We start from the raw sequence: 14544 nt of genomic DNA, 5'->3' as shown, positions 1-14544 counted from the left end.
CCTTATTTACCAAGACCTAGCCTAGAGGGGGATGGAGAAGGTAGGAGAATGAATCCTCTTCTGTCTCGCCCCCAGGCTAAGAGCCAGGGAACAAGCAGTCCAGTGCCTAGAATATTGAGGAAGCAAGAGAAGGGAGGAGGGGCAGCCAACTTTGGCTCTGGATGCAGCCAGAGGGTTGTGTGAAGGGTGCCTAGGGAAAGTAGGCCAACAAGCTTCTTTGACCTCATCCACCTCCCATGCCCAAAAAATAAGATTCAGTTAACCTGAAGAAATACATTAAATATACTTTATTTAAATAGCATTAAACATAGCTATGCCGGTTGGTCCTGATGTTGGGGTAAGGGAGTAAAGTAGGTAAAAAGGGGTGAAACGGATTCGAGCTTTCAGTTTCTTAGCTCAGAAATTCCAGCAATCCCTGTAGCTCCTTGCAACCCCTCACAACCTCTGGGATGGATAGCAGAGTCTGCAAAAAGAAACAGAAAAGGCAGCTCAAGGTCACAAGTCCAAGGCTTTCAGCCCCAGGGAGCACCAACTGAGTCAGAGGGGAGAAAGCAGAAGCCACAGGGAAGCCTGCAACAGTGAGTCAGGCCCAGTGCTCAGCACCGGCTGAAAACCAGAGCAATGCTCATCAGCACTTCCTGGGGCCAAGCCCCGTGCCAGGAGACTTAGCTGCATCAACTCCTTCCCTCCTTTACCTCATAAATATGCTGAACGATGTCATCTAGTTTCTTTAATTCCTTGTCAGAACGCCGAAGATTCTCCTCCAGGATGTTTCTCTAGAAAGCAAGTAGGTTGCATTAAGTCCTATACTCAGAAGAACAGCATAGCTTGTGGGGCAAGGAAAATATGGCAGACCACTTGCTAGTAGTAGTGGGAAATGGCCCTGGAATGACAAGGGAATTCTTACATGGCTCTGGAACTTGACCATGAGTTTTGCCTTCTCATTTTTCATCTCCAGGAACATCACCCTTAGCTTGTCCACCTGTAGATATGTCCAGATCAGCAGAGGCACAGCCTAGGGTTCCCTCCAGGTGCCCAGCTCCTTTGTTAACTCCGAGTCACCTCTCACCTCTTGGGAGAGCCACACTTTCTCCTGGATCCAGTTAGTGGCCATAGGCTGACAGTCGGGATTCAGCTGACCTGCTAGGGTCTCTTGTAGCACCTTAGTCTCTGTCTCCGCACGCCGAAGTGAGCGGGTGAGCTGGGTGACCTCCTCTCTAAGGCTCTGGGGATGAGAATGGAGAGGTACCCAGTGCCCTCAAAGGGCCTCTCTATCCTTTTTATCCCATGTAGTGGACAAGGGTAGACCAGGGGATCCAGTTCCCATATTTGAGATTCTAGCTATCAATGACACAGAAGGCAGATGGCCAGGCATCATCCTGAACGTACTATGAGCTCGCCACTCTTGTCTATCTGCTCTAGGATCTTCTCGTTCTGCTGTTTTATCACTTCCTGGAGCTCCTTTTCATTCTGTGAGGGAAAGGGAGGTAAGAAGTACTGGAAGAGCTGGCTTCTTTGCAGCCCTTGCCAGGAGATAGGACCCATGTTTAACTCCAGTAATACCAATTGATAACACCCCAGTTCTTCCTCCAGGGCTATGTTAAACAGGCACATTTCAGTGTTGAGAGAGTTCCGCCAGAGTTCCTGACTTCTAGGTCAGCCTGGCAGATGGGTCAGCCCATAGCTAATTCCCAAACATGTGAAATGTCTGACCCCAGGAAGGGCAAAACTAGGGCAATGGTTGGAAAATCCCCACCACCCAGATTCCTAGAGAGACCATGGCTCCCAGTGGGCCAGTAGAGCTGCCCCAGTTCTTGATCGCCCCACTTTCAGGCCCCTCCTTCACCTTGTAGCGCAAACACAGAGCCTGGTTCAGCTTCTCTATATCTGTTTCCTTTGCCTTCTGGGCTTCCTGATGTTGTTCTTCCTGGGCCTGTAGCCTAGCCTGCAGATCACAACTAGGGGAGGGAAGAATTCAGCATTATTTCTGTCTTCTCAGGCACTGGCTGGGCCCTTGACCTATCTCACTTGACCTGTCCTCTCTAATCAAGACTACCCTCCACTCACATCCTTCGCTGCAGAGTCCTGATGGCTTCTTCTTTAGACTCTTGCAGCAGAGAACACAGGCTTTGCAGCTCCAGAGTCATTGTACCCATTTTTGCCAGGCTCTTCTCCATGCCTGGGGTCTCTGAAAGAGCAAGTCCTAGCTGGAGATAGAGCCCTTTGGCTCTGGAAGGAAGAAGTGTGTGTAGCCATCATTGCCACAACTCTTATCCATGTTCCCCACCCATAGGATTTGAATGTCCGGAACACTGCAGATCCCAAAAGGCAGAAACAAAATGAGCCCATGTAAAATTGAGGTTTTTAGAGCAAAGCACCTCTCACTGCTTTAGTCTTTATCATTAGTACCAGATCTAGAAATGAGGCAGGATCCCTGGAGCCCATCCTAACCTGTAGGCTGAAGGGAAACCATTGAAGCTACTCTGGTGAAAGCACTCTTGTCACTTCCAAGCACGGGCACAGGAGCTGCTTCTTGCTCTAAAACAAAAACCAACCAAGGTAGAAGCCTCCTCTGGTGACCCAGTCAAGGGTCTGCCATAATAGAAGCCAGGGAGACAGAAGTCTGTTGGTGGGTATCTTCAACAGCTGAAGATATCAGGGGCAAGGTCACAACTTTCCCACCCTTAAATTCCAGGGCCTTTAACCTTCATCTGCCACTGCTGTCAAGGTGTTTCCCAAGAAGGCACTGTCAGCAGGTGGAGGGTATTCCTGGGTAGGAGCACAGGCTGTGCTTACTGGGAGGGTCTCTGCTTCAGCCTAAAGATAAAGGAGAAAAATTATCACCTGCTCTTCGGGGTTCATGATTTCCTAAACTTCCAGGTACTCACCAGCCGTCTCCTTTGGAATGTTATTCTATCTCCTCCTTTTTTTCTCTATCTTCAACTCCTCAGCAACTTTCCCTGAACAACTTCTCTCACTAAAACAATAACAACTAAAAACAGAAACCTTCTTCTTACCTTATATCCCATCTTAAAATTGCCCTTTCTCTTTCCCTTCTATTAAGAAAAAAGAAAAAGAAAAACAAACAAAATAAAAAAAAAACCTGCATTTCCTGGGGCACCTGGGTGGCTCAGTCAGTTAAGCGTCTGACTTCAGCTCAGGTCATGATCTCACGGTTCATGGGTTCGAGCCCCATGTCAGGCTCTGTGATGACAGCTCAGAGCCTGGAGCCTGCTTCAGATTCTGTGTCTCCCTCTCTCTCTCTGCCCCTCCCCCGCTCATGCTCTGTCTCTGTCTCTCTCTCTCTCTCTCAAAAATAAATAAACATTGAAAAAAAATTTTTTTAAACCCCAAAAAACCCTACATTTCCTGTCTAAAATTGCCACTATCTACTGACTCCTTAGCCCACTACACTCAGCCTTTTCTGCCCCACCATTCTACCAAAATTCTTGTTTGGTTCACCAACAGCATCCTTACTTTCAAGTGCAATGGACACTTTTCAGCTGTTTTACCTGACCTATGTGATAATCGATGACCATGTTCTTCCTTTAGAAACGTCCTTTCCTCAGCTTCTGGGACAGGACTCTCTCTCCTTCACAGGTAGGCCTCATACCTTCCTATTTCACCTACCCATAGGTCCTTCCTTAAACTCTTGGGAGTCCTTTTGGTTCATCCTTGGCCTTCTTTCTACTCTAATCCATTCCTCATGTGGCCTCACCTTGGGAACTCCACAACCTCCACTTCTATGTGGATAACCTTCCAATCTGTCTCTCTCAACTGTATTATTTTCCCAATCTCCAGACCCAAAGGCTCAAATCCCTGTGAAAATCTACCAGAATGCTCCATAGTTAATCTGACATTCAGATGTATAAAGCTGAGCTCACCATTTTCCCTGTCCCATCCCACCAAAAATTGGTCCTCCTCCTGCATTTACGATCTGAGAGGGGGGGCTGGAGGTGGCAGCAAATTAAGCCTGCAGTTCAAATCTGGCCTGCCACCCGTTTTGGTAAATAAAGTTTTATTGAAATACAACCATCCCATTTATATACATACTGTCTATGGCTGCTCTTGAGCTACAAAGGCAGAGTTGAGTAGTTAAGACAGAGACAACATGGCTCACAAAGCCAAAAAGATTATATTGTACTTTAGAGGAAAAGTTTGCCACCCTCAGTTCTAGAAAGTATCATCATCTTTCCAGCAATCTAGAGATAATCATTCACTCTTGCAACTTACTCCTACACCAAATTGGTCTATTATTTCTATTTCCCTAATAGGTATTGAATTCATCCAGTCCATCCTCTCCTCTACCTTTTATAATTGCCATTAGTTCAAGCCTTCAGGCCTCTGGCCTACTATCCTAGCCTTGTCTCCAAGTCATTCTTTTTTTTTTTTTTTTTTTTTTTTTTTTTAAGTTTATGTTGAGAGAGAGAGGGAGAGGGCATGCGGGGCTCGATCCCATGAACTGTGAGATCATGACCTGAGCCAAATCAAGAGTCGGACACTGAACCGACTGAGCCACCCAGGTGCCCCTCCTTGTCATTCTTGCCCCATGTAGCTCTTATACTCTATTTATGAAGAACTACTTCCCAGTCCCCAAACTTGCCAAATTCCATATGAGCAGGGCCCTGCCTTGTTCACTTGTAGTCCCAGCACCTCACCCAGGTCATGTTACAAGGTAGATACTACAAAAAAAGTACACACAGTATCTCTCTGACTTTAACAGACTGTTCCCCTCTACCTGGTAGGTCTTCCTACATAATCCCCCACCCACCTTGGCCTTCAAACTTCCAAACCTGAAGACTGCCCAATTGTTACCTGCTTTGAGAAGACATATTAACTGTCAAAGGTAGAACTGATGTTTTTTCTGTACTCCCACAGTGGTCATCCATGCAGACATCTATCATGATCACAAGTCAAGATGTCAAGTTTACACCTATCTGTCTTCCCTGTGAGACTGTGGATTCTTTGCATTTCCTGTGCTCAGCACACACTGGGGTCAAATCATAAGCACTTCCAGGTTTTAGGACCGTGGGTGTATCTTTTACTATTGAATAAGCTAATTAACTCTCTATTCTTTTTTTTTTTTAACTTTATTTATTTATTTTGAAAGAGAGAGAGAGAGAGAGAAGCAGGGGAAGGGCAGAGAGAGAATGAAAGAGAATCCCAAGCAGGCTCCATGCTGTCAGCTCAGAGCCCAATGCGGGGCTTGATCCCATGAACCCTGAGATCATGACCTGAGCCAAAACCAAGAGTTGGCCACTTAACCAACTGAGCCCCCCAGGAGCCCCAAGGTCTCTATTCGGAAAGATATCAACAGTTTATTGTTTAGTGTGCACTGTGGGAAAGTCAAAGAAGCAAGGCTAAATTTCTGCTTTCTTTAAATATAGTCTAGTTGAAGAGACCAGATATCCAAGGGAAACTAAGGCAAGTGCAAAAGGGAGAGCAAGTTCATGACGAATACAATAGGAGATTACTGAGTCCATGTGATTGTGGAACATTTCAAAGAAGGTGAAACAGGAAAATAAGGAAAGGAAAAGGTATTTCCAGTTTGAAGACAGAGGAAAATGGACGTGGTAACAGCCCAAGCCTGGGTGTGAATAGAAATGGGACCTGTGTGTAGTATACAGGCAGTCTAGTTGGAGTAAAGAGTTCATAACAGAGAGGCAGGAGACAGATGAAGAAAAGTTTAAGTGACAGGATGAAGAAGTCTTGTGGCAACTGAAAGTCAGTGAAGGTCAGAGACGAAACAAGAGTAGCATTTTAGAAAGACCATTCTATATAATAAAGATACAACTGGAAAAACTCTCAGTAAACTAGGAATAGAGGGGAACGTCCTCAACCTGATAAAGAATATCTACAAAAGCCTATAGCTAGGGGCGCCTGGGTGGCTCGGTCGGTTAAGCATCATCTGACTTTCGCTCAGGTCACGATCTCACAATTTGTGAGTTTGAGCCCCACATCGGGCTCTGTGCTGGAGCCTGCTTCGGATTCTGTGTCTCATTCTCTCTCTGCCCCTCCCCCACTTGTGCTCTGTCTCTCAAAAATAAATGTAAAAAAAAATTTTTTTAATTAAACAAAAGCCTATAGCTAACATCATACTTGATGAAGAGAAACTCCAAGCTTTCCCTCTAAGATCAGGTACAAAGCAGGGATGTCCCCTTCTACCCCTCTTTTTCGACATCATAGTGGAAGTTCTAGCTAACGCAGTAAGACAAGAAAAGGAAATAAAAGATATACAGATTGGGAAGGAAGAAATAAAACTGTCTTTGTTTGAAGATATCATTGGAAGGGAACAGAAGGAACCCCTGGATCCTACCTTCTCCTTTAGTTTTGCCTGTAGGAAGAGAGTCAGTCTCTGGAGTCGCTCAGTCAGCACCCCTAGCTCTTGGGAATACTGACGTGTCTTCTCCAGGTCTTGTTCCTGGTTCTCTGCTATGGTACTAGCCAGTTTAGCCCTAAAATAAGGAAGGAACAGAGAAAACAGCCAAAGACCAAGCAACCTTCTCCGAACACCTCTCCCAAATCCCCATACAGAGCTGCATTCAAAAAGGGAAACAAGAGGGGCGCCTGGGTGGCGCAGTCGGTTAAGCGTCCGACTTCGGCCAGGTCACGATCTCACGGTCCTTGAGTTCGAGCCCCGCGTCAGGCTCTGGGCTGATGGCTCGGAGCCTGGAGCCTGTTTCCGATTCTGTGTCTCCCTCTCTCTCTGCCCCTCCCCCGTTCATGCTATGTCTCTCTCTGTCCCAAAAATAAATAAAAAACGTTGAAAAAAAAAAAAAAAAAAAGGGAAACAAGACACTCTCTTCCTTCTTGGAGACTTTAGCTTCCAGAAACGTTCCCGGGAAACATAAACACTTAGCAGGGGAAGCACCAAAAGGTAGAAATCTTACTTCAGGTTCTCTACAGTGTCCTTGAGGCCCTCACACTGCAGGCTGCGCTCCCGGAGCACTTCCAGTGTGGTTTTCAACTGACACTCGACCTGGCCCAGCTCTAGGTGAGCAACCTGATTCTCTTGGTCTGCAAACTGGGGACACAGGAAAAGGAAGGCAGGCAAGGAGCAAGAGAGGGAGGGGAGAAAATGAGACTAAGTGGGAAATTTTAGAGCCCCGGGAACAGAGGCTTTTTCCGGTCCACGGTCTCAAACCTCACCTCAATACCATTAGGTGAAAGTCACACTCCTACCAGTTCCCCTGCCCCAAGCCACATTTCTTACCTCCAGCGTCTCCTTCAGGTCCTGCACCTCCTTGGTCAGGACAGCTTGTTGTTGCTGCAGCTCTGCCTGCATGTATTTTAGTGCCACCTCTTCCTTTTGCCATCTGCCAGAGACCTTATATTAGACCCCTTCAGTCCTATATCCTGGGCGCCTACTGCCACAATAGCCTGATCAGAACTCACTGAGTAGCCTGCTCCTCATTGCTCTGGGTAAGCTTGCAGACCAACTCATCCTTCACGGCCAGGTCCTGGGTACAATGGGCATGCTGACTCTGTAGCTCTTTTAGCTGACTCTCCACACTGGCCAGAATCTGCAGCTGAGCCCGAAGATCTAAACCAAAAGTATCCTAATTGACACTATGTAGTCATTAGGCCAAAACCTCCCCATACTTCTGCTCCAAAACAAGTGCTCTAGAGTACCCCCTGGCTCTACTGTCACACCCCAAGCTTCAGCAGGGCACAACTGCTTTCACATGTGCGCGTGCAGACACACACAGACACACACAGACACACACACACACCCCTACCTGTTGCTAGGCGACTGTTTTCCAATTCCAGTTGTTCTATTTGGCCTTTGCACTCCTCTAAATGGGTAGAGACTTGTTCCAGCTCCCTGGAAACCTAGGAAGAAAAGATCGTTTTTCTCCCACAGGTTTTCCTGAATCAGGAATCCTAGGACTCAGCCCAGCTTCTCTTTCTGGACAGGACAGCAAAGCACCTTGTTCCTGGGCAGCAACACTGCAGAAACAGGCTGGTCCTCAGGAAAAAGTAGAAAGAGGAGAAAGTTGCTAAAGAAGGTGCTAAAGAGCAAAGGAAACAACTGGGCCCAAGGCCATCTATAGTGAAGGGACCTGGCTGGTTTCCAAACCCAGAGTGAAAAAAAAGACAGGTCCAGTGTAAGAGGCTAATGATACCACTCATTAGAAAGTCCTTCTGAAGAGAAGGAGGAAACTAGGCCTTAGGCCTAAGTAGTCCCCCACTCATGGTTTGTACCTGCTGTTTTTCCTCAACTGCAGCATCACGTTCCTGCAGGGTCTGCCGGCTCTTGGCTGTGAGTTTCTCTGTGAGTTTTCGAGACCGGCTCAGCAAAGCTGTCCATGTTTTATACTACCGGGGGAAGCAAGCAGGTCAGGGAAGCACGTTTGAGGCAAGGCTCCCAACAGGGCTGACTGTGCATAAAGGAGTGATATGATGGCCCCAAATACTCACATCCAACTGCATGGATATCCAGTCCTGTTGTAAGTTTGATGTAAGACTCGCTGTCTGCTGACCCAACTCTTCTTGCTCAGTATGAAGCCCTACCTACACAAGAAGGATTGACTATGGAGATCCTTTCCTCTGGAAAGAACAAAGTGGGGAAATATGGCCATCCTCCCAGTATGTCAGTATGGACCCCAGGAAAGAAAATGCCTTCAAATTACCAGCTGGGTCTGGGTGTCCTTCAAAAGGCCTCTGAATTCCCCCAAGGAAGCCATGTCCTGTTCCAGCTGGCTGATGCGCTGGCTGGCACGTGCACAGAAAGCCTCTAGCACAGTCTCTGCCTATTAAGGGGAGAGGTTGCGAGGACATGGTGGGCAGAGGAGTGAAAAAGCACAAAAAGCCATAACTCTCCACCATTATTTAGTTTAGTTTAGTTCATTACTCCTCAGAGCTGGCAGTTCTTAGGCCACCCACCTGTGTCGCAAGCGAAATTTATGTTCCTGCAGGAACCCTGGGGAAGACACCTCCCACATCCAAGAACAAAAGCCTGACACCTTACCGCATCCTTGCCTCTGACGGCCATTTCCTCTTTGTGTTTCGCCTCCTCCTTTTCTGCTTTGAGGCTCTGGAGCCTTGCCTTCAATTTCTTCAACACATCAAAACAGCAGGAGACCAAGGTTTCTGCACGCCGAGACTACAAGACAAGACTCAGACATGGTGTCTAGTTCCTTTTTTTGGCTTTCAGTCTCACCAGAGGCCTCTGCGTTCACATTCATGCTGCTTACCTCCTGACTCACGGTAGTTTTATCTTCCTCTAAGTGCAACAGAGACAGATGAAGCAAGGATATCAGCTCTTTGGAAACCAGCACCCATGACTGCTGTAGAGGGAAAGGTGGTTAGGCTAGATCAAATAAAGTCACTAAGTAGGAAGTAACAGGGACACTGGGGAGGAAAACCACTGACCCCAATTTCAAGCTCCCAGGAGGGAGATGTGCTTAACAAAGGTTTGGAAACCTCCCTTTACTACCATAGCTGAGTATCACCATTTGCTAACCACCCAGGGTTTTCCATGCTTGATGTTCACAGGAGACCCAGTGATGGTATAATCAAAACTTACCATGGCATTCCTGGCCTGCTGCAGAGCCTGTCCAATCTCTTGACTCTCCTGAAGATGCTGAGGTTTCTTACTTATCTAGTCAGAGAAACAAAGTTGTGCCTTTTGCATAGGCATCATACACAGCCAGCACCACATTCCCCCTCCCACCCACTGAGACACAGGAGCCTCTCCTATTAAAAGCAAGAGCAAGGCTCACAGCTCAATGAGGCCAAGTTTAAAAAAAAAAAAAAAAAAATCGAGGCACATAAAAATTCCTTTTCAAAATAACCTTATTTTTTTTTTCTAACTATAAGGATGACATGCATTTATTGTAAAATTTTGGAAATATAGAGTGAATAAAGTGGAAAAAGAAACCATTAGTTTTACCACCTGGAGCAATGATTATATTTTGAGAGAGAGAGAACACAAGAGGAGAAAGGGCAGAGAGAAGGAGAGACAGAATCCCAAGCAGGCCCCACGTCATCAGCACATAGCCCAATGCAGGGCTCGAACTCAGGAACCATGAGATCATGATCTGAGCCGAGATCAAGAGTCGCACACTTAACTGTGCATCCAGGCAGGCGCCCCTGGAGCAATGAATCTTACCAACAGTATAGCAGCCACCCCCAAAAGGTTTCCACATAACTCCAGAGATTTCCTTACTATAGGGATTTGCTATAAGTGGAATATATTACTTCCCTCAGGTGTCAGAGAGAAAAAAAGTTGCAGACTGATTTAGAAAGAAACTACCATATTCAATGAATTTTAAGATGATTATCTTTTTACACAATGCCACTGAAATTGGTATATATCTTAATATTGATGGTGTTTTAGGTATGATAAATGACAGTAATGCTTAAGAAAAATACAATTGAGATTATAACATAAAAATGAATGTGTGGTCCTGCTTTTATTATTAAATTTTATTATACTAATGTTATTTAGCCCTGAATTTCTTTAAAAAAAATTTTTTTTTAATTTTTATTTTTTTATTTTTGAGACAGAGAGAGACAGAGCATGAGCAGGGGAGGGGCAGAGAGAGGGGGAGACACAGAATCTGAAGCGGGCTCCAGGCTCTGAGCTGTCAGCACAGAGCCCGACGCGGGGCTCGAATTCACGGAGCATGAGATCATGACCTGAGCTGAAGTTGGACACTCAACCTACTGAGCCACCCAGGCGCCCCTAAAAAAATTTTTTTTAATGTTTATTTATTTTTGAGACAGAGAGAGACAGAGCGTGAGTGGGGGAAGGGCAGAGAGAGAGGGAGACACAGAACCTGAAGCAGGCTCCAGGCTCTGAACTGTCAGCACAGAACTCGATGCAGGGCTCAAACCCATGAACTGTGAGATCATGACCTGAGCCAAAATCGGATGCTCAACCGACTGAGCCACCCAAGCGCCCCTATTTAGCCCTGAATTTCTATTTACTGTCCTCACTGGAATAGCCTGAAACTGGGACATCTGCTTAGGGGGACCTATCAAAGTAGAGTACCACCCATTTTTAACTTCTGCTGGTATTTTACCTCACATTGAAACTTCTCAGAGATTATCTGAACTCTGATTTCCTTTCTTTAAAAACCATGACTGCAGGGGGAGGGAGGCAGTTCATGAGTTCGAGCCCTGTGTTGGGCTCTGTGCTGACAGCTCAGAGCCTGGAGTCTGCTTCAGATTCTGTGTCTCTCTCTCTCTCTCTCTGCCTCTCCCCCGCTCACTCTTGCGTTTTTTCTCTCTCAAAAATAAACATTTTTTAAAAATTGAAAAAAAAAGGGGGGGCACCTGGGTGGCTTAGTCGGTTAAGTGTCCGACTTCAGCTCAGGTCATCTCATGGTTTGGGAGTTCGAACCCCACATTGGGCTCTCTGCTGTCAGCTTGAAGCCTGCTTCAGATCCTCTGTCTCCCTCACTCTCTGCCCCTCCCCCACTAATTCTTTCTCTATCTCAAAAATAAACATTAAAAAAAAATTTTTTTAAAGAATAATATTGGGGCGCCTAGGTAGCTCAGTTGGTTGAGTGTCCGACTTCACCTCAGATCATGATCTCGCGATCTGTGGGTTCGGGCCCCACATCGGGCTCTGTGCTGACAGCGCAGAGCTTGGAACCTACTTCAGATTCTGTCTCCCTCTGTCTCTGCCCCTCCCCTGCTCATGCTCTGTCTCTCTCTCTGTCAAAAATAAATAAACATTAAAAAAATTTTTTTAAGAACAATATTACTTTAAAAAAATAAAAAAGGATATATCTGAGGAAGAACTACTGAGTCAAAAAGTTTGAAATGCTTTAAGCGTCTTACTTTCAAAAAAGGTTGAACCAATTTATATATCCTACTGACAACAGGACAATACTAGCCAGCATTATCTATTTTATTATTTACTATTTTGTTAGACAAAAATAGCATCTCATTGTTTCAATTTGCAATTCTCTGATTACCAGTAACTTTCTCAAATATTTATTAGTCATTTTTATTTTCTCATTCTCTGTCTATTCACTGTGTTGGCACAGATAAAAATTAGTATGCTATGCAGAGGACTTTCAAGTTCTGAGAAAAGCAGGGAGCCATCATTACTGCTGAAAGGCAGCCATCGTCTGAGACAAAACCCACTGCCGGAGCAGCAGTGCTGAGTCACGATGTTACAGAAGTCTGGATTTAAGGAGATAATCTTGAGGAGTTCACCACTCCCTTCCCCAGCGAGGCGGTCATCATTCCCTCCTGCATTGTGCAGTGGGGCACGGAGTATTCTATGAGTACAACTAGTGCTCAGAGGTGGGCAGTCAGGCAAGTGATGAGATTAGCGTGAAGGGGGCACCCAAGCGGCAAGGACAGGGCATTGTGATGGGGAATGGCTGAAGGTGCTGTCACTTCCCCTCTTTGGCTGTGCTTCAGTTGCCTCCAAAGGGATTTGGCAAGCTTCAGGGAAAGAGGGTACAAGGCCGACTCAGGGATGGGGAACAAGGTCAGGATTCTGGCAAAAGGTAAAGTCTTATTTTGAGGATATTTTCAACCCAAGGTCTTTGGGCGTCTGGAGACCATCTCTTCTTAGCAGCAGCCACCCGTTACCCCAAAGGCCCCAGTACTGAGGCTCTCCATTCCTTCCCTGGACACCATTCCCTTCCTTCCTCAGTCTGTGCTGTCACAACCAGAATCCTCTAGAACAGTAGTCTTTAAACTATTTTTCTCTCAGATCTCTCAGAATAATTTTGAAAGACTGAGTACGCTTAAGTTTAAATTGTTACAAAGGCTATAATTTCAACCATATTATAAACACCGATAATTTGAAATAAAACTGTTAGATCACTCTTAAATATATCCAGTGGTATACTACATCTAGCATAATGATTTAAAGCCTATTTGATGCCATTAAAAAAATGCACCAACCAGGTGCCTGGGTGGCTCAGTCAATTGAGCATCTGACACTTGATCTCAGCTCAAGTCATGATGTTGCGGTTCATGAGTTAGAGCCCTGCATCGGATGCGGTGCTGACAGTGTGCAGCCTGCTTGGGATGCTCTCTCTCTCTCTCTCTCTCTGCTCCTCCCATATGCGTTCTCTCTCTCTCTCAAAATAAATAAATACACTTAAAACAAATATTTTGAAAAAAAATGCACACTCTTCTTCTTTTTTTTTTTTTTGAGAGAGAGAGAGGGTGCAAGTGAGCACCCAGAGAAAGAGAGAGAGAGAGAGTAGCAGGGCTCACTTGAAACAGGGCTCATGTTTTGTTTTTGTTTACCCGAAGCAGGGCTTGTGTTCACCCAAAGTGGGGTTGGTGATCACCGGATGCAGGGCTCATGCTCACCTGAAGCGGGCACGAGCTCACCCGATGAGGGACTCAAACTCACCGACCGTGAGATCATGACCTGAGACGAAGTCAGATGCTTAACGATTAGGCCACCCAGGCACCCAGGCACAAACTCTTCTTAAACAGTCAGACATTTTTTATCAGCCCTTCTCCTTAAAATTGCATGTTTACTCCTCTCAGACTTTTATCCTAATGTAATATATCGTAAGTCTGTAACATACTTAAAGTCTGTTATTCATCAATATCGCTGCAACAGCAGAAGTCCATTTTACTCAGTAAAAACTTTATTGGGAATCCTCTGTTAATGAAATGGATATAGCTTCCTTCCCCATATTAGTTCATGTGTCTGTGGATTACTGTAATTCCTACAATAAAACATGGCTCAGTGACAATTCTATACCTATTTCTTTTCTTATAGATATAAGCACCCAGAATCTTCTTCACATAAATAATGGGAGGAATGGAGGGAGGAATGGAGGTAGGAATGGAGAAAGAGAGGAGGGCGTGTCACCCAATCTACGAGCTCCTTTGGAGATCCATGCCAAAAATCTCATAGTAAACTTTCATCAAAAATTTTTAATGATCCACAAATATAATTAAAGTCTTTCTTCAATTTTGCTGAAAGCATGCAAAAATGGTGTTACACAACCATTGCAGTCATTTGCTTTCTCAGCATGTACACAAACATTTTCTATTGTCCTTTGATTGCTATTCCTTGACAATGTAAGATTCAGGATAGGTAGTAAATATGCTGTTCTTCAGTAAAGGGGGCAAGAGCAGTTGAGAATGGGGAAGTAGGAAAGAAAAAAATTGGTCAAAAGTACATGTGGAAGATGAAGACCTGATCTGATTCCTTTAAAATTCTAGGAATCCTAGAAACTGATTCCTTTAAAATTTTCCTTGCATATATTCCCTCGGAAAGTCTTGATGTATCCCAGGAGTAAAGTGAGTACCCACAGCTTTAAGGGATTTTCCAGATCCTCAGCATACATATTCTAAGGAAAAGGGCCCACTGGGAAGAGCTTTCTTACCCCACTGGGAGAGGTGTCAGTCTGTGTGCTACTGTCCTGAACTTCTGAGTGAGGGACAGTCAGCTGCCTCTTCCAGTCCCGCAGCTGGCGGGAGAGAACCTCCAGAATGACAAGAGAGTTCAGCAGGTTATCTTCCAGGTCATGTCGAGATAAGGCAGTCAGATCTGGAGGATGGCTGCTACAGCAAAAGAACATGAGGAGAAGAAAGGGATGGGAG

General features: G+C 45.5%; 1 protein-coding gene across 4 annotated transcripts in view; it reads right to left on the bottom strand.

Moving 5' to 3' along the window:
• Positions 1-272: 272 nt before the first annotated feature.
• Positions 273-14544, bottom strand: part of SPAG5 (sperm associated antigen 5) — a 21053-nt gene continuing 6781 nt past the window's right edge. For 2 of the 4 annotated variants that reach the window (XM_060646776.3, XM_060646773.3), the window contains exons 4-24: positions 14328-14505; positions 9530-9604; positions 9198-9290; positions 8972-9106; positions 8634-8753; positions 8422-8514; positions 8206-8319; positions 7740-7833; positions 7396-7543; positions 7214-7316; positions 6891-7024; positions 6317-6455; positions 2706-2817; positions 2452-2538; positions 2068-2188; positions 1847-1958; positions 1390-1470; positions 1070-1225; positions 908-982; positions 696-776; positions 273-463 (exon numbers count right to left, since the gene is read on the bottom strand). In XM_060646776.3, coding sequence (XP_060502759.3) covers positions 392-463; positions 696-776; positions 908-982; positions 1070-1225; positions 1390-1470; positions 1847-1958; positions 2068-2188; positions 2452-2538; positions 2706-2817; positions 6317-6455; positions 6891-7024; positions 7214-7316; positions 7396-7543; positions 7740-7833; positions 8206-8319; positions 8422-8514; positions 8634-8753; positions 8972-9106; positions 9198-9290; positions 9530-9604; positions 14328-14505 — 2323 coding nt within the window. In that variant the 3' untranslated portion in view covers positions 273-391. The remainder of the gene's footprint in view (positions 464-695; positions 777-907; positions 983-1069; positions 1226-1389; positions 1471-1846; positions 1959-2067; positions 2189-2451; positions 2539-2705; positions 2818-6316; positions 6456-6890; positions 7025-7213; positions 7317-7395; positions 7544-7739; positions 7834-8205; positions 8320-8421; positions 8515-8633; positions 8754-8971; positions 9107-9197; positions 9291-9529; positions 9605-14327; positions 14506-14544) is intronic. The other 2 variants (XM_060646775.3, XM_060646774.3) reach the window with 2 other exon arrangements.

This window comes from Panthera onca, chromosome E1, assembly GCF_046562875.1.
Source record: "Panthera onca isolate mPanOnc1 chromosome E1, mPanOnc1 haplotype 2, whole genome shotgun sequence".
NCBI classification, from domain to species: Eukaryota; Metazoa; Chordata; class Mammalia; order Carnivora; family Felidae; genus Panthera; species Panthera onca.
Note: the sequence above shows the minus strand (reverse complement) of the source record. Positions and strands in the feature narration are given on the sequence as shown.